The 14013-nt window shown below is 42.9% G+C and overlaps 1 protein-coding gene across 1 annotated transcript in view; it reads right to left on the bottom strand.

Annotated features, from left to right (window-relative positions):
* Positions 1–14013, bottom strand: part of CAPN1 (calpain 1) — a 120126-nt gene that overhangs the window by 36638 nt on the left and 69475 nt on the right. Inside the window, exons 8-9 of the mRNA XM_040328635.1 lie at positions 11459–11544; positions 11270–11341 (exon numbers count right to left, since the gene is read on the bottom strand). Of these exons, the coding sequence (XP_040184569.1) occupies positions 11270–11341; positions 11459–11544 (158 nt within the window). The remainder of the gene's footprint in view (positions 1–11269; positions 11342–11458; positions 11545–14013) is intronic.

Here is a 14013-nt window from a genome sequence, read left to right as displayed (position 1 = left end):
CCTGATATACCTTCAAGAAAAAGTTTAACATAGGTGGATGATATTTTTGTTGAATAGCAAAATGTTTGAAAAGCGTATCCCAGGGTCCAGATATGTTCTTAACCAGTTGAGGGAGGCGGGTGTTTGAAATTTAATTTCAGGAAGACCAATGGTGTCGCTCCAAGGTTCATCCCCTGAGGCCTACGGTTCGTAGCCTCAGGCCCCATACACACGAGAGGATTTATCCGCAGATACGGTCCAGCGGACCGTATCCGCGGATAAATCCTCTCGAGGATTTCAGAAGATTTCTATGCGATGGCGTGTACACACCATCGCATTGAAATCCGCGCTGAAATCCTCTGCCGATGACGTGTCGCGCCGTCGCCGCTATTATGACGCGGCGACGGGCGCGACGCTGTCATATAAGGAATTCCACGCATGCGTCAAATCATTACGACGCGTGCGGGGAATCCCTTTAGACGGATGGATCCGGTAAGTCTGTACAGACGAGCGGATCCATCCGTTGGAATGGATTCCAGCAGATGGATTTGTTGAGCATGTCAGCAAATATCCATCTGCTGGAAATCCATCCCAGGGGAGATTTATCCGCGGATAAATATCCGACGGAGTGTACACACCATAGAATCTATCCGCAGAAACCCATTTGATGGGATTTATCTGCGGATAGATTCTATGGTGTGTATGGGGCCTAAGTCTCGCACAAGAAGAAAATGGAGACTGTGATGAGGTCAAGAGTATCTGCCAATATCAGTGAATTGAGAACATGTTTGGGTATGGTATGAAATATGAAATTGTATGCTTGTCATCCTAGTTTCCAACCAAGAATGCTGGAAGGTAATGTATAAGAAGAGACTTAACAGGATCAAGAGAATGTAATGTAATAAAAATGACATTGTGATATTTCTCTCTTGACTTACAGATCTCCAAATCTTATACTTCAGCATTAATGTTGATCCTGCCATTCATGGCACAATAATATTATCATTACATCGTTGATGATTGTTAGTTAATTAAAATATAGTTAACCAATCGCTATATCATATATATATAGCATAGTTAGAAAAGGTAAATCTTAATTAACAAGAATATGTATTCATACTGTCTATTTACTCCAATAGAAAATGATTGACAATCCAGACCAGATCGTTGATTGGTAAAGGTGAAGTGATCTACCAAAGACGCAACGTCGCATGGATGATGTTAATCCTTGGCATCCCATTCCGGAGGGAACCGTCACCAAACCACACTCCGGACCCGATCACTGATTGGTAAAGATGAAGTCAACCACTAAAAGATACCGCGATCGTCTGGATGAAGTTAATCCGTGATGCCCAGTTCCGGATGGAACCTGCCGCCACATTGAATCCTTCATCAGGAGTCATGAAGCAAGATGCTCCAGGATTCGTATTGTCGGAAAGAGAGATTTGTTGCAGAAGTCCCTTGTTCATTCGAATCCAAGAATATCCGTCGAAAGAAGGGATATTGAGTCCCATTTACAGCTTGTAACACTACAAGAGCGGATTCACTGAAGAGTTCTTCAATTGCTGGTTTTCCAGTTTTGTTTTTATTACATTTGAAATGGGGGGTGACACCACCACTGCAACAGTTCATTTTGTTTTTATAAAGACTTGAACTCGTCAAGGAAGATCCAAGTCATACAAGAACACTCTTTATCATATGGACGAAGAGAGGAACATTTTTTTTTTTTAGTATAAAGAAAAATAATAATGTGGCCATATCTTTTTAACCACTGATATTTCTTCGGACACCGTTTCTTAACCACTTGAGATCCGCGCTATAGACGAAATACGTCCGCAGCGCGGCTCTCAAGTGCCAAGTGGCCGTTTAAAAACGGCCTTTTATGTGCATTACCCGCGCGCGCCACTGGGTGGCGCGCGGCGGGTAAAAACTGTCCCGACGCATCGCCGAAGACCCGATGCGTGTACCTGGCGGCCGCGATGTCCGCCGGGTACACGCGATCGTCGGTGACACGGCAGGTGACAGCAGGGACGTGGAGCTCTGTGTGTAAACACAGAGCTCCACGTGCTGTCAGAGGAGAGGAGACCGATCTGTGTCTCTTGTACATAGAGACACAGCATCGGTCCCCTCCCCCAGTCACCCCCCTCCCCCCACACAGTTATAACACACCCAGGCTACACAGTTAACCCCTTCCTCACCCCCTAGTGTTAACCCCTTCACTGCCAGTCACATTTATACAGTAATTCGTGCATTTTTATAGCACTGATCGCTGTATAAATGTGAATGGCGTCAAATTTGTGTCAAAAGTGTCCGATACGTCCGCCGCAATATCCCAGTCCCAATAAAAATCGCAGATCGCCGCCATTACTAGTAAAAAAAAAAATAATAAAAAAAATCATAATTCTGTTCCCCATTTTGTAGGCGCTATAACTTTTGCGCAAACCAGTCGCTTATTGCGATTTTTTTTTTTTTTTTTACAAAAATACGTCGAAAAATACGTATCGGCCTTAACTGAGAAAAAAAATAGTTTTTTTAAAAAAAAATTGGGATATTTATTATAGCAACAAGTAAAAAAATATATATTTTTTTTAAATTGTTGCTCTTTTTTTGTTTATAGCGCAAAAAATAAAAACCACAGAGGTGATCAAATACCACCAAAAGAAAGCTCTATTTGTGGGGAAAAAAGGACGCCAATTTTGTTTGGGAGCCACGTCGCACGACCGCGCAATTGTCAGTTAAAGCGACGCAGTGCCGGACGCTGAGATTTCGCCTGGGAACGAAGGGGGTTTATGTGCCCAGTAAGCAAGTGGTTAACATGTGTTTGGCTATTCGCCACACTATGAAAGAACGTGGGGGGGATTTGTCGGAACATTTGGGGTTAAAAGAATACACATAAGATCGCACATTTGATATGTTTCATAGTGTTCCATATTCATAATATGTTTAGCAGAAGAGATGCCATTTTGTGTCTTAAACCTGTGAATAAGGCCTTGTTCCCAGAATGACCTATCTCTTCACAAGAAACTGGATGCCTATCTGTGCCATCTCCAAGGTCATATATCTTGGGGGTTTAACACTTAGAAGATAAGAGAATGATGAGGAATTCTGGTTTCATGGGAGATGAAAAGCCTGCACAGCATGACACGAAACTCAGCATTGTCTTTGCACTATGAGACTAAGGGGGCTATTCACAATCCCAGTGAAATTATATTATCTTAAATAGTATTGTATCTTTATAATGCCACAACAACAACATGTATATCAGTAATTCACATAATACTACTCGTTAATACATAGACACTACTGGGGTCCCAGGTATAAGATCCTAAAATAACTTCAAAGTATTAGACTGCCTTGATCACAGCCCGACATTAGTTTAAAGGAACTTTCCAAGGCACGTGTGTTGATCATAAAACCTTATCTCAATCATAACTTTAGACGTTGCCAAGATGTCTGACAACTGTTTGACATACAGGACAATTTATGGGGGGGGGGTTTTATAGGCCCAAGTTAGAGGTCATAAGTCATGATTAACTCTGCTTGACCTCATCATTAGGAATAATTCCTTACACGCTACTGCCCCCTACAGGTTAATATCGGCATTGGTTCAATATAGACTTATCAAAACATATTATTATGTGACATCGGCAGTCATGTGATAGTGATGTGACACACCCACTTCTTGGGAGAGATAAAAAAGTGATTACTCAGGACAGAGAGGGGGGCTGATGGGAAGAAGCTTGATGGGAGATGGCTGGAGCTGATCCCTGGAAGGCTGATCTCTGATCTCTGAAGGAAGCTGGAAGGGAGAGATTGACCGCAAAGATGTAGGGGAATGAAGAGGGTCCTTCATTAGGACTTTCCCTTCTCAAACAGAAAGATCTCTTACATACTGGTAACGTATAATCTTGATTATTTACCTTTTTGGTAATTCGGAGATTTTCACATACACACACACACAACTAAAACCATGTAAATATACTTGGCAAATATAATTTGGAAATTGGTTATGTCTAACTGCAGCATGACGTAATTGTATTCCAAATATTAAAGACATACGCATTACGTTTGACTTTGAAAAGCTAAGTGCCAATGATGGTAAATCGGTTTTAGAGTGAGGGCGTATGTGAAGATATATCCTCACCAAATTTAACAAAAGCTTGGGTACAACATAACATTTGTTATGTACACATATTTAAGAAGCAGTAGCAAGAGATCTGTTTGTTATTGAGAAGAAATAATACAATGTTAAGGTTATGTCACCAAAAGCTAAAATGTTTCAAATACGCCAAGATGATTTAAATATGAGAGCTATGAATGCCTTGTGATAATATTGTAAATAGTCTCTAAACATTCAACCATCGCTTATTTCTGATTATAGAAGCATATCAAATAATTGTTGTAATACGAATTGTACCTGATTTTAGATTTTGCACTGTACCTTTAGTTAATAAATATATATATTTTAAATATTCATTTGTATTGCTTGTCCTCAAAATAGCACGGATAAAAGAATTTTAGATATCTTGTATTGTAGGAAAATTGTATTTCTCCCAAAGCACAGATATACATATTTTCATAATACAATAATATTTTATAGTTCAGAATAAATATTCTGACGGTATATGTAGGCTCTATGCCGAGATACGTCAATGGTTCTGACAAGCTGAACTGGGGGTAAGCATAAATCAGTGAAAACTGATCCCAAGGGGTTACTAATGCATCTGTCCAGCATGCAAGTGGATCCCTTGTCCTTGACACAAAGTTGTCTAACTTCATATTGAACCTGGACGCTATTAGATCTACGTCCGGGATGCCCCATTTTTGGCATATGGGCAAAAATTGGGATGCAGAGACCATTCTACCGGCAACAATTGTTGGTGGCTCATAAAATCCGCCTGCCAATTCTCCACTCCTGGAATGAAGACTGCAGATAGGCAAGGTACATGCCTCTCTGCCCAAGCCAGAATATGGTTCTCCTCCCTCTGGACTGCGTGACTTCTGGTGCCTCTTTGGTGGCTGATGTAAGCCACTGCTGTGGCATTGTTGGATTGTATCCTGATGGGACAACCCTGCAACCTGAAAGTCCAGGCCATTAGAGCCAGAAGCGCCGCCCGAACCTCTAGAATGTTAATAAGCAAGGCCTTTTCGGACTCTGACCACATCCCCTGGACAGTGGTCTCCTCCAGAACCGCTCCCCAGCCCAAGAGGCTGGCATCCGTCGTTACTACCCTCCAGGTTACTGGCATGAAGGATTTCCCCTTCTGCAAATTTTTGGTTATCAACCACCAATTGAGACCCTTGTGCACCCTTGGGGCCAGATACATTGGGTAAGCAATACAAGGATCTTTTTGTTCCAAGCCGACAAAATACTGTTTTGCAACAGTTTTGAATGAAATTGGGCATAGGGAATGCATGAAGCCACCATTTTCCCTAACAACCTCATGCAAAGGCGAATGGAAGGATCTTTCTTTGCCTTGACCCCATGGACAAGACCTTTTTTAGCCCTGACTTTCATCAGGCAAAAATACTTTTTCTTGGGCTGTGTCTATAACCAGAACAAAAAATCCCCAAGTCTTCTTACTGGTCGTAAGGCTGACTTCTCTAGGTTGAGTATCCAACCCAGGCGATCCAAATACTTGACAGTGTTGGACACACTCTGGTCTATCAGCAGCAGGTCATCTAGGTATGCCATTACTGATATACCCTGGACCCTTAGTCTTGATAGTACAGGGGCCAGAACTTTTGTTAACACCCGGGGTGTGGTGGCTAACCCAAAGGGCAAGGCCACGAACTGAAAGTGTCGCTGTTCTACCACGAATCGCAGAAACTTCTGGTGAGCAGGGAAAATTGGCACATGCAGATATGCATCCTTGATGTCTATTGATGCTACACATTCTCCTCCCCGCAGGGTAGATAAAACTGACCGGATTGACTCCATGCGTAAAGAGTGGAAGGTTAAGAACTGATTTAGATCTTTGATATCTAGAATGGGTCTGACATCTCCATTTGGCTTTGGCACCGTGAAGAGATTTGAAGAAAACACCATGCCCTGCTCTTCTGAGGGAATCTCTATAATTACACCCTGAGACGTCAATCGGGAATAAAGACCTTTTTTTCACTAGGTCTTTGGAAACGTTCGACCTTAGAAAACGAAAAGGTGGAAACACTCAAAACTCTAGTTTGTACCCAAGAGATACCGTGGAGATGACCCATCTGTCTTGGATGTCTTCCTGCCAAGCCCCTGAGAACTGCAGAAGCCGATCGAGCGGGGGTGCTCCTTCATAAGGAGGCTTTGGATCTCTGCTTTGCAGGCTTCTGCCCCCAGGGCTTACCTCTTGAACCTGATGGTGGAGGCCGCCTCGACGCACCTGGTATCGGGGAAGAAGAACGTTTAAATGAAGGACATCTACTACTCCTTTTAACTGGTAAAAGGGCACTCTTACCACCTGAAATTATTTGTATACATTTATCCAAAATCAACCCCGAACAACCATTCCCCATGAAAGGCAAAACCTGCCAATAGCTTTTTTGCATGGCAATTCAGCTGACCAATGCTTCAACCAGAGAATTCTACGCATATGCACCGATAAGAGAGCAAGGTGTGACAACTGATGAATAGAATCTTTAAGAGTGTCAACTGCAAAACATAAGGCTCTAGGTAGCTCAGCTAACTCACGGGCCGCTTCCCCTTGAGCGGGGACACCTTTAATAACCTGCTTAAGTTGGTCTTTTAGGGATTGACATATGCCTATTGCTGCTACTGCAGGCTGTGCTGCTGCACCAGCCACAGCTAAAGAGGCCTTAAGCAAAGATTCCAGCTTTTTTATCGGCTGGGTCCTTAAAAACCTGGACATTGTCCACTGGACAAGTTAGACTCCTATACATAGAAGATAGGCAGCGTCTACTGCTGGCAAACTCCACTTCTTAGTGAATTTTTCCTCCATCGGATAAAGAAGAGACCATCTTCTAGGAGGAAGAAAATACCTATCTGGGTGATCCCAGTCAGCATTTATCAGCCGCACCAGCTATGGGTGTACAGGGAAAGCATGCGGACCCTGTGAAGGCCTTAAAGAACCCAAAAAGGAAAAGGGGGCCTCGGCTACCTGTGCTGGGGGCAACTTGTATCCAGAAAGGACCAACTCCATAAGGGATTGAACTAACAACTTTTGAAATTGCGAGGCTGAGAAGGGCTCTTCTGAGACTGAATCCTCAGAGGAGGAGTCATCTGCCTGCCCTTCTCCCCGGTCACCCAATGGTATCTCAACATCATCTGCCCATTCCTGTTTCAATACTGGAAGGTCAGGAGGAGGAGAAGGGGACCTATAGCGTTTTTTCCTGGACTGGGAGGAAGACGAGAACATATTGGCTATTTTTCCTTCCAAACCAGCTAACGCTGAAGCCAAATCGTCCTTAGTGACATATGCAGAGGCTGAAATGTTGGAAGTAGCTACTATGCCTGACAGCCTAAATGGCTCAGACTGGCCAGTTGCTTGTGGTCTTTAAGGGGAGGATAGTACTGTGGAAGCGTGACTAGGATTCTCAGACCCCAACCGCGGCGCCCTTGCATTCCTCCCTGCTCTATTCCCCCCAGCTTTCTTTTGGGACGACAGGGGTTATTTACGAAAGGCAAATCCACTTTGCACTACAAGTACAAATTGCACTTGAAATTGCACTGAAAGTGCACTTGGAAGTGCAGTCGCTGTAGATCCAAGGGGGACACGCAAGGAAAATAAAAAACAGCATTTTAGCTTGCACATGATTGGATAATAAAATCAGCAGAGCTTCCCCTCATTTTAGATCTACCCCTCAGATTTACAGCGACTGCACTTCCAAGTGCACTTTCAGTGCAATTTCAAGTGCAGAGTGGATTTGTCTTTCGTAAATAACCCCCATAGTCCTAAGCACAAAAGGCAGAGGTACTTACAATATGCATCCACTGCTGAGCTATAGTCCAGCAATGGAAAATATGCCGCCATCACTTCTCAGCCTGATGCCAAGTAGATGTTCCTGTAAGCACTGTATCTAACACCCATACAGTGCTTACATGCCCTTGTGTCTCTCCATCAGCAACCAGACTCTTCCCATAGTCATAACTTTATAGGCAGTAAGCCTTGCGCCTGCGCTGTGTATTACGTGAACGTTTGTTTCCACATGCACGCCGCCGCGCCTAAGCCACACCCCCAACGTCCTATGGTGGCTCTTTAAACAGAGCTGCGCGCAGACATGGCGGTCCCGGCTATCGGGACAGCACGGAGGGGGGGGCTGCAAATATCAGGGGGATGCCGACTACCACGCTCAGGAGGTGGGCGATCCCCCGAGCTTTTTGGCGGCACAGACAGATCAAAGTAAGGGGCAATGCTATCCACAGGAGTGCTGCCAGACACTTGAGACACAACAAAAGGGAAGCATGGTGATGTTAAAACACCAGGCATGTTACAATACACACTCTAGTGGTAACAAACAGGCAAGGCATTCACTACTCAGAAGAAGTCCCATAAAGTGAACCATATGTGTTCCTTTCTAAGGATCGTCTTTTAACTTAACATTCCCGCCGCAGGATACTGCTGGAAACAGAGCCAGACCCAATCTTCCCCCATCATGGCGGGCCATGTCATGACGGACCTTCAAGGACCGGGTCCCTCTTACATACTGGGGTCCACACCCTTGGACCCGTACAGCACCCTGCCAAGACAACCTTTGGTTTAGTCATGTAACCAAGGACCCTGATCACAGGGTCCAGTGCTCAAAAGAGGAGCATTACAGGCAGGACACCTAGCTTATTCTTCCTCGAGGCTCGGGTACCATCCATTTTGGCCATTCTTTTTTTGCCACCTTGAATGGATCCGACTGCATAACCCCTTGATCCTGCAATGGGGCTCTTCTTCGGCATATCACTAACCACCGTGACCAACACCTTGAGACACTGGCAAAAAAACGGAGGTACTTCCTGTATGAGAGTGGTTATATAGAGGGGGACTTCCTGTCTTTTGGGTGTGCCAGTGTCCGTTCACCTATAGGTGGTGTATAACACACATAGTAATTACTATGGCTGCTCTGTGTCCCGTGATGTATGATAAAGAAACTAGGTTTGATTTGTAAAGTCTATAATCTGTACTGAAATCATAACCAAGTTCCTAAATAAACATTTCATTAAGGAAAATACAGAGGCTGCCATCTTGGCTCACCTTTTGAAAATGCTAGCTGTCTGGTTTGCCTGTTCACCCTTTTCCTTTTACACTTTACAAGTCACAGATTTGGAAGAAGTATGTAGATATGTTCTGACTTCACTTTGCCTTGACTTGCTGCATGCATGATTCAGGTTAAGTGGCTCAGAAAGTCAAAGTTGGAGAAAACCACGTAACTAGCTTTCTGTCCAAGGTAAACAGTAGTAACTCCCACATTTCTCAGTGGTGGGTTTCCTATAATGTGGCAGAAGAAATGCTCACATGACAATTGTGACACATATTGATTACAGTGTATCTGCAGCTATAAGCTTTTTTTGACTAGATTGAGGAAGGGTTAGAACCTCTGTCTAATATGTGTGTCCCCATAAGTGATTTCCCATACACAGAAAGAGTATTCGAGACTAAAGCCTCGTACACACGACCGAGTTTCTCGGAAAAAAACAGCAAGAAACTTGCTGTTTTTTTTTGCAGAGGAAACCGGTCGTGTGTACACTTTTTGACGAGGAAACTGTCGAGGATCTCGTCGAGCCAAAAAGAGAGCATGTTCTCTATTTCCTTGACGGGAATGGAGAAAATTGGCTCGCCGAGATCCTCGACAGCCCAACAAGGAACTCGACGAGCAAAACGATGTGTTTCGCCCGTCGAGTTCCTCGGCCGTGTGTACAAGGCTTCAATCTTCCCAAGAAAGCAAGGTTCCCATTCTTCTCCACTCTACCAAAAATTATCACCAAAAAAGTTTTGGCTTGAGTTACACTTTACCCTGCTATAGTAATTTGTCTGGTTGGTCTGCACCAGTGGTGGTAGGCCAATCATTTTATGTTCAGATGGCACCTAGTACTGCTATCCACAGAGCAGCATATTTTGTGTAACCGCCATTCTTTGAAAGAGTGACAGCAGAAAAAGATCAAGTGTCCCATAGCATCTGCCCTCTCTTTTTTTTATTGTGTTTTTTTGTGCTTTTTTGTTTTGCTTGTGTGTGAACCTATGTTTATCCCAAGCTTATTTAAATTCACGTACTGTTGATTGACTCACCACCTCTAGCGGAAGTCAGTTCCAAGCCTCCATTACACTTCTGGTATATTATTACTTTTTAAGGTTACGTTTTTAGTGTATACCGGCGTCATTGGCTGGAGCTGCTGGTTAGCAACGAACATAAGCGGGTGCCTAACGTCATTCCATCACCTCTGAAGAAGTCACGCCCCTTTGGAACCTAACGCGTACAGAATACGTGATCGATGATCGTGACGTCACCCGCGTCCCACACTTTGTCTCATGGAGTACAGATTGTTTTACACGCTGCAAACCCCTGACACCGTGGAACAGTGCCTTACTTGTAAGTGCATAATTTTTACCTTTTATAATAAATTTCATTCAAACGGAGAACACTAGATTTTGTTTTTGCTTTTCCATATATATACACCTTATTGGAGTCGGTTGATGAGATCACTTATGCTCTAAGTACTGGCTTAATATCCTCCTGACCCAGAGTGCCTGGCTTGATCAGCCCATTGAGGGAACCACTCTAAAGACCTGACTGATATATTCAGGGGTCCATTACCTGAGGTGAGCTGCTAGAACTACTACTGGTGGAAGTCATCACGAAAGTCACTTTAAGTACCATCTATTTTGCACTTTGGACACTTGCTGGTGTATGCTCATCACCTCTATTTTGAAGGATTAATATGAAAAGCATGGACTGTGTTCTCATAAAAATATCGATTCTACCATTTTAGATGTGTCTTTTGACGTTTTGCGCTGCACTGCTGTTTTACATTTTGAGATTAGGGATTTCATATTTTGACCCTCAGTGTTGTAGCTGCTGTATTTTTAGGTTGTTTGCGCTGGTTGTTTCACTATTTTAGTTACTTTGGATGACAATGATTACAAGTCAGAATTAAATTAGGTGAACATTTAAATTCTTACCGCAGCTACTTTACAAATGTATACACATTCGCCGCCTATGGCAGAACTCAGCTTTGTCTTAGCAGTGATTGGTTGAGGGAGAAATGAATGTACAATGTACTGTGAATCAGAAATATCTGTAAAGGCCACTGTTCAATCCAACATCATTTTACAAAAAACTATCCTATAGGAACACTCACCAAAATTCACCATCTTCCATTTTTAGTCTGAGATCTCTCTCTGATTGATCCACATAATTCCATTCATTTGAACTAGAAAAATACAAATATGCATTTAAGATAATTAACTTATACCTTTGATTCAAACTCAATATTTCAATACAATAGTAGTCATAAAGAGCATGGCAGACGCCAAGTTCTGACACGTACCCATCACTCCAGGCACCGGTCCACTCAACCTCACCCCAGGGGTTCCTCATGCGAACTAATTTAGTACTTTGGCCTCTGTAATTAACCTTAAATATAAAAAAAAAAAATGCAATCAGGTTTTAAGATTTATTTGCCAAGGATGAAAAGTTGTAATATGTTTCCATAGGTCAAACAATGGTAACACAATATCAGCATAGCATAGCCAGGAAATCCTATTTCATTTGGAAAAATTGGCCTGAGTGATTCATTAAAGATGAAAAATTAGAGGACTGGCTGAATTTCAATCAGTTTGTGGCCTCGACTGATCTACAGAAGTCGATTATTTACTCAAATTCTTTAGAAGGGTCATGTTGAAAAAAATTCAGATGATTAGCGGCTGCTAATCACCTGCAGCCACTGATCAGTGTAATCTGACTTCATCAGCCTCATTCTGAGCATAGGAATTCTGATCTGTATTACCCAACACCTAAAACCTATGTTTTTGTTCCTCTGCTCTTGCTTGCCCATCTGTTTGTGATTTTAATTTTTTTTTATCCAGAAAAGAGTTTATTGAAGAACAAGTAAAAAAAAAAAAAAAACATACATCAAAGCTACATAAACAATCTGATACAAATCCAAACAAAATGAACCATAATATTGCACATACATCACAAACCATTCCCGGCTCTGCCCAACTCCCACCCCCTACCGTGATGAGCTGCCAGATCCCCCAGATGAAACCCAAACGCAAAACATACATCCTGTTCAAGTACCTAGGCCTAGCAATCTGCCCATGACCAGATTCACCGGGGCCAAGCCCGGTACATTCAGCCACGGTCCCCACAACCTCTCAAACTTCTGGGCACAACCCCTATGTTGGTATATTATTTTCTCCTTCCAGAGCATATCCCCCATTGTATTGATCCATTCTTTAAGGGTAGGAGGGTCCTCCGATATCCAATGAGTCATTAAAAGCTTGCGAGCCAAAAACAGAGGTCTAATTACTGCCACCCTTGTGCCTTCCTCCCACTCCAACTCGTCCAGTATATGAAGTAAACATTGTTTTGGATCTGTAGGCAATGAAATCTGGAACACACTGTTTATGGTGCCCACCACCCTCTTCCAATATGAGTGAGGTTTCGGGCATCTCCACAGTAGGTGGATCAAGTCACTGTGGTCTTTCTTACACCTGGTGCACAGCGGGGTGGGCCGCAACCCCATAGCAAACAGTCTGTGGGGGGGTGCAATACACCCTCAGTAGTAAATACAATTGCGACACTCTATGGGACACATTCAGGGAGCATACTGGTACCGCCTGCAGGGTGTGATTTTGATCTTTAATTTACCTGCTGTTCCTCTAACTCACTACTAGACTATTGTTCACTATAGTCTGTCTATGACCAAGCGTTTTATGTTTCAATATATTGTACTTTGTTTTGGACTACTGCTACCAATCCTGGCTTATTTCAGGTTAACTCTCATCACATCCCTGCTATCATGCACTCCACGGCTATTATTGGACTGCTAACATTTAAATAAGCCCCATACCCCACCTATGGATGTACATTCCAACATCTGGCCTTACCACTGCTGCTCTGAGGAGTCCTACTAATGTCAGATAGTTTTAACTCACCAATCATGCAAATTTAAGGCTGTCCATTAATAGGGAGATATCTCATTTGGTTCAATGGGTGGTGAGACATCTGTCAACCTTTGAAAGTGTCACCACAGTGTGTTCTCCCTGTCTTGGTGGTGGTTGAAGTTGCACATAACAAGCCTGTTCTCCAAAAATAATGGAAGGATCAAATGTTGCAGGGATTTTGTGCAATCTCTGTGTTCAATGATGAGTACTTACTTATAGCCAGAAATATTTCCCCCTTGGCAAGTCCTTCCCCATCTAATCAGTGTAGCATAGTTTGTGTTATTCATGGCCATTCTAAGGCCTCATACACACTAGATATTTTTAACGTGGCTGTTAGGTACATCTGGTTATTTTTTTTCTGCCTCTAAACCCCCCTGCATATTATACTTTGTGTCTATGCCCTTAGGGGAGTTTAGAGACAGAAAAGACAAAAAAAACACTGCCAGCACGTCCAGGAGTAGTGGCGTTTTGGCAGAAATGATGCATGTAAACGTTTCTAATCGAACGTTAACGCCAGGCACTTTAAGCACTTGAGCGGAAATTAATTTCAGTGGCCAGAATAAATTTTTGTCTGGCCAATGAAATTAAGATGTACCGTAAGTGCTTGACGCACCTAAAGGTGTTACAGGCGTTTACAAACGTCAAGTGTTTTTTCTAACAAAACACTGCTGCCAGGAGGAAAGGCGTCTAGGAGAGATGACAAAACATCCAGTGTGCATGAGGCCTAAGTGTCTAGAGAAGAAAAATACCTATCCCCAAACCTTTACATTATTTGAGATAACCAAACAAAAACATTCAATCCCAATATATAAAATATCTAGGGTTTTACATCTTCACAAATGTATTTTGCACACTTTCACATTGTTATTAACAAAACAAAAAGCATTCTATAAAACAAAGGGCCATAACATAGAGTATAAAAACTTGAAGATCT

This window comes from Rana temporaria, chromosome 11 (genome assembly GCF_905171775.1).
Source record: "Rana temporaria chromosome 11, aRanTem1.1, whole genome shotgun sequence".
NCBI lineage: Eukaryota > Metazoa > Chordata > Amphibia > Anura > Ranidae > Rana > Rana temporaria.
Note: the sequence above shows the minus strand (reverse complement) of the source record. Positions and strands in the feature narration are given on the sequence as shown.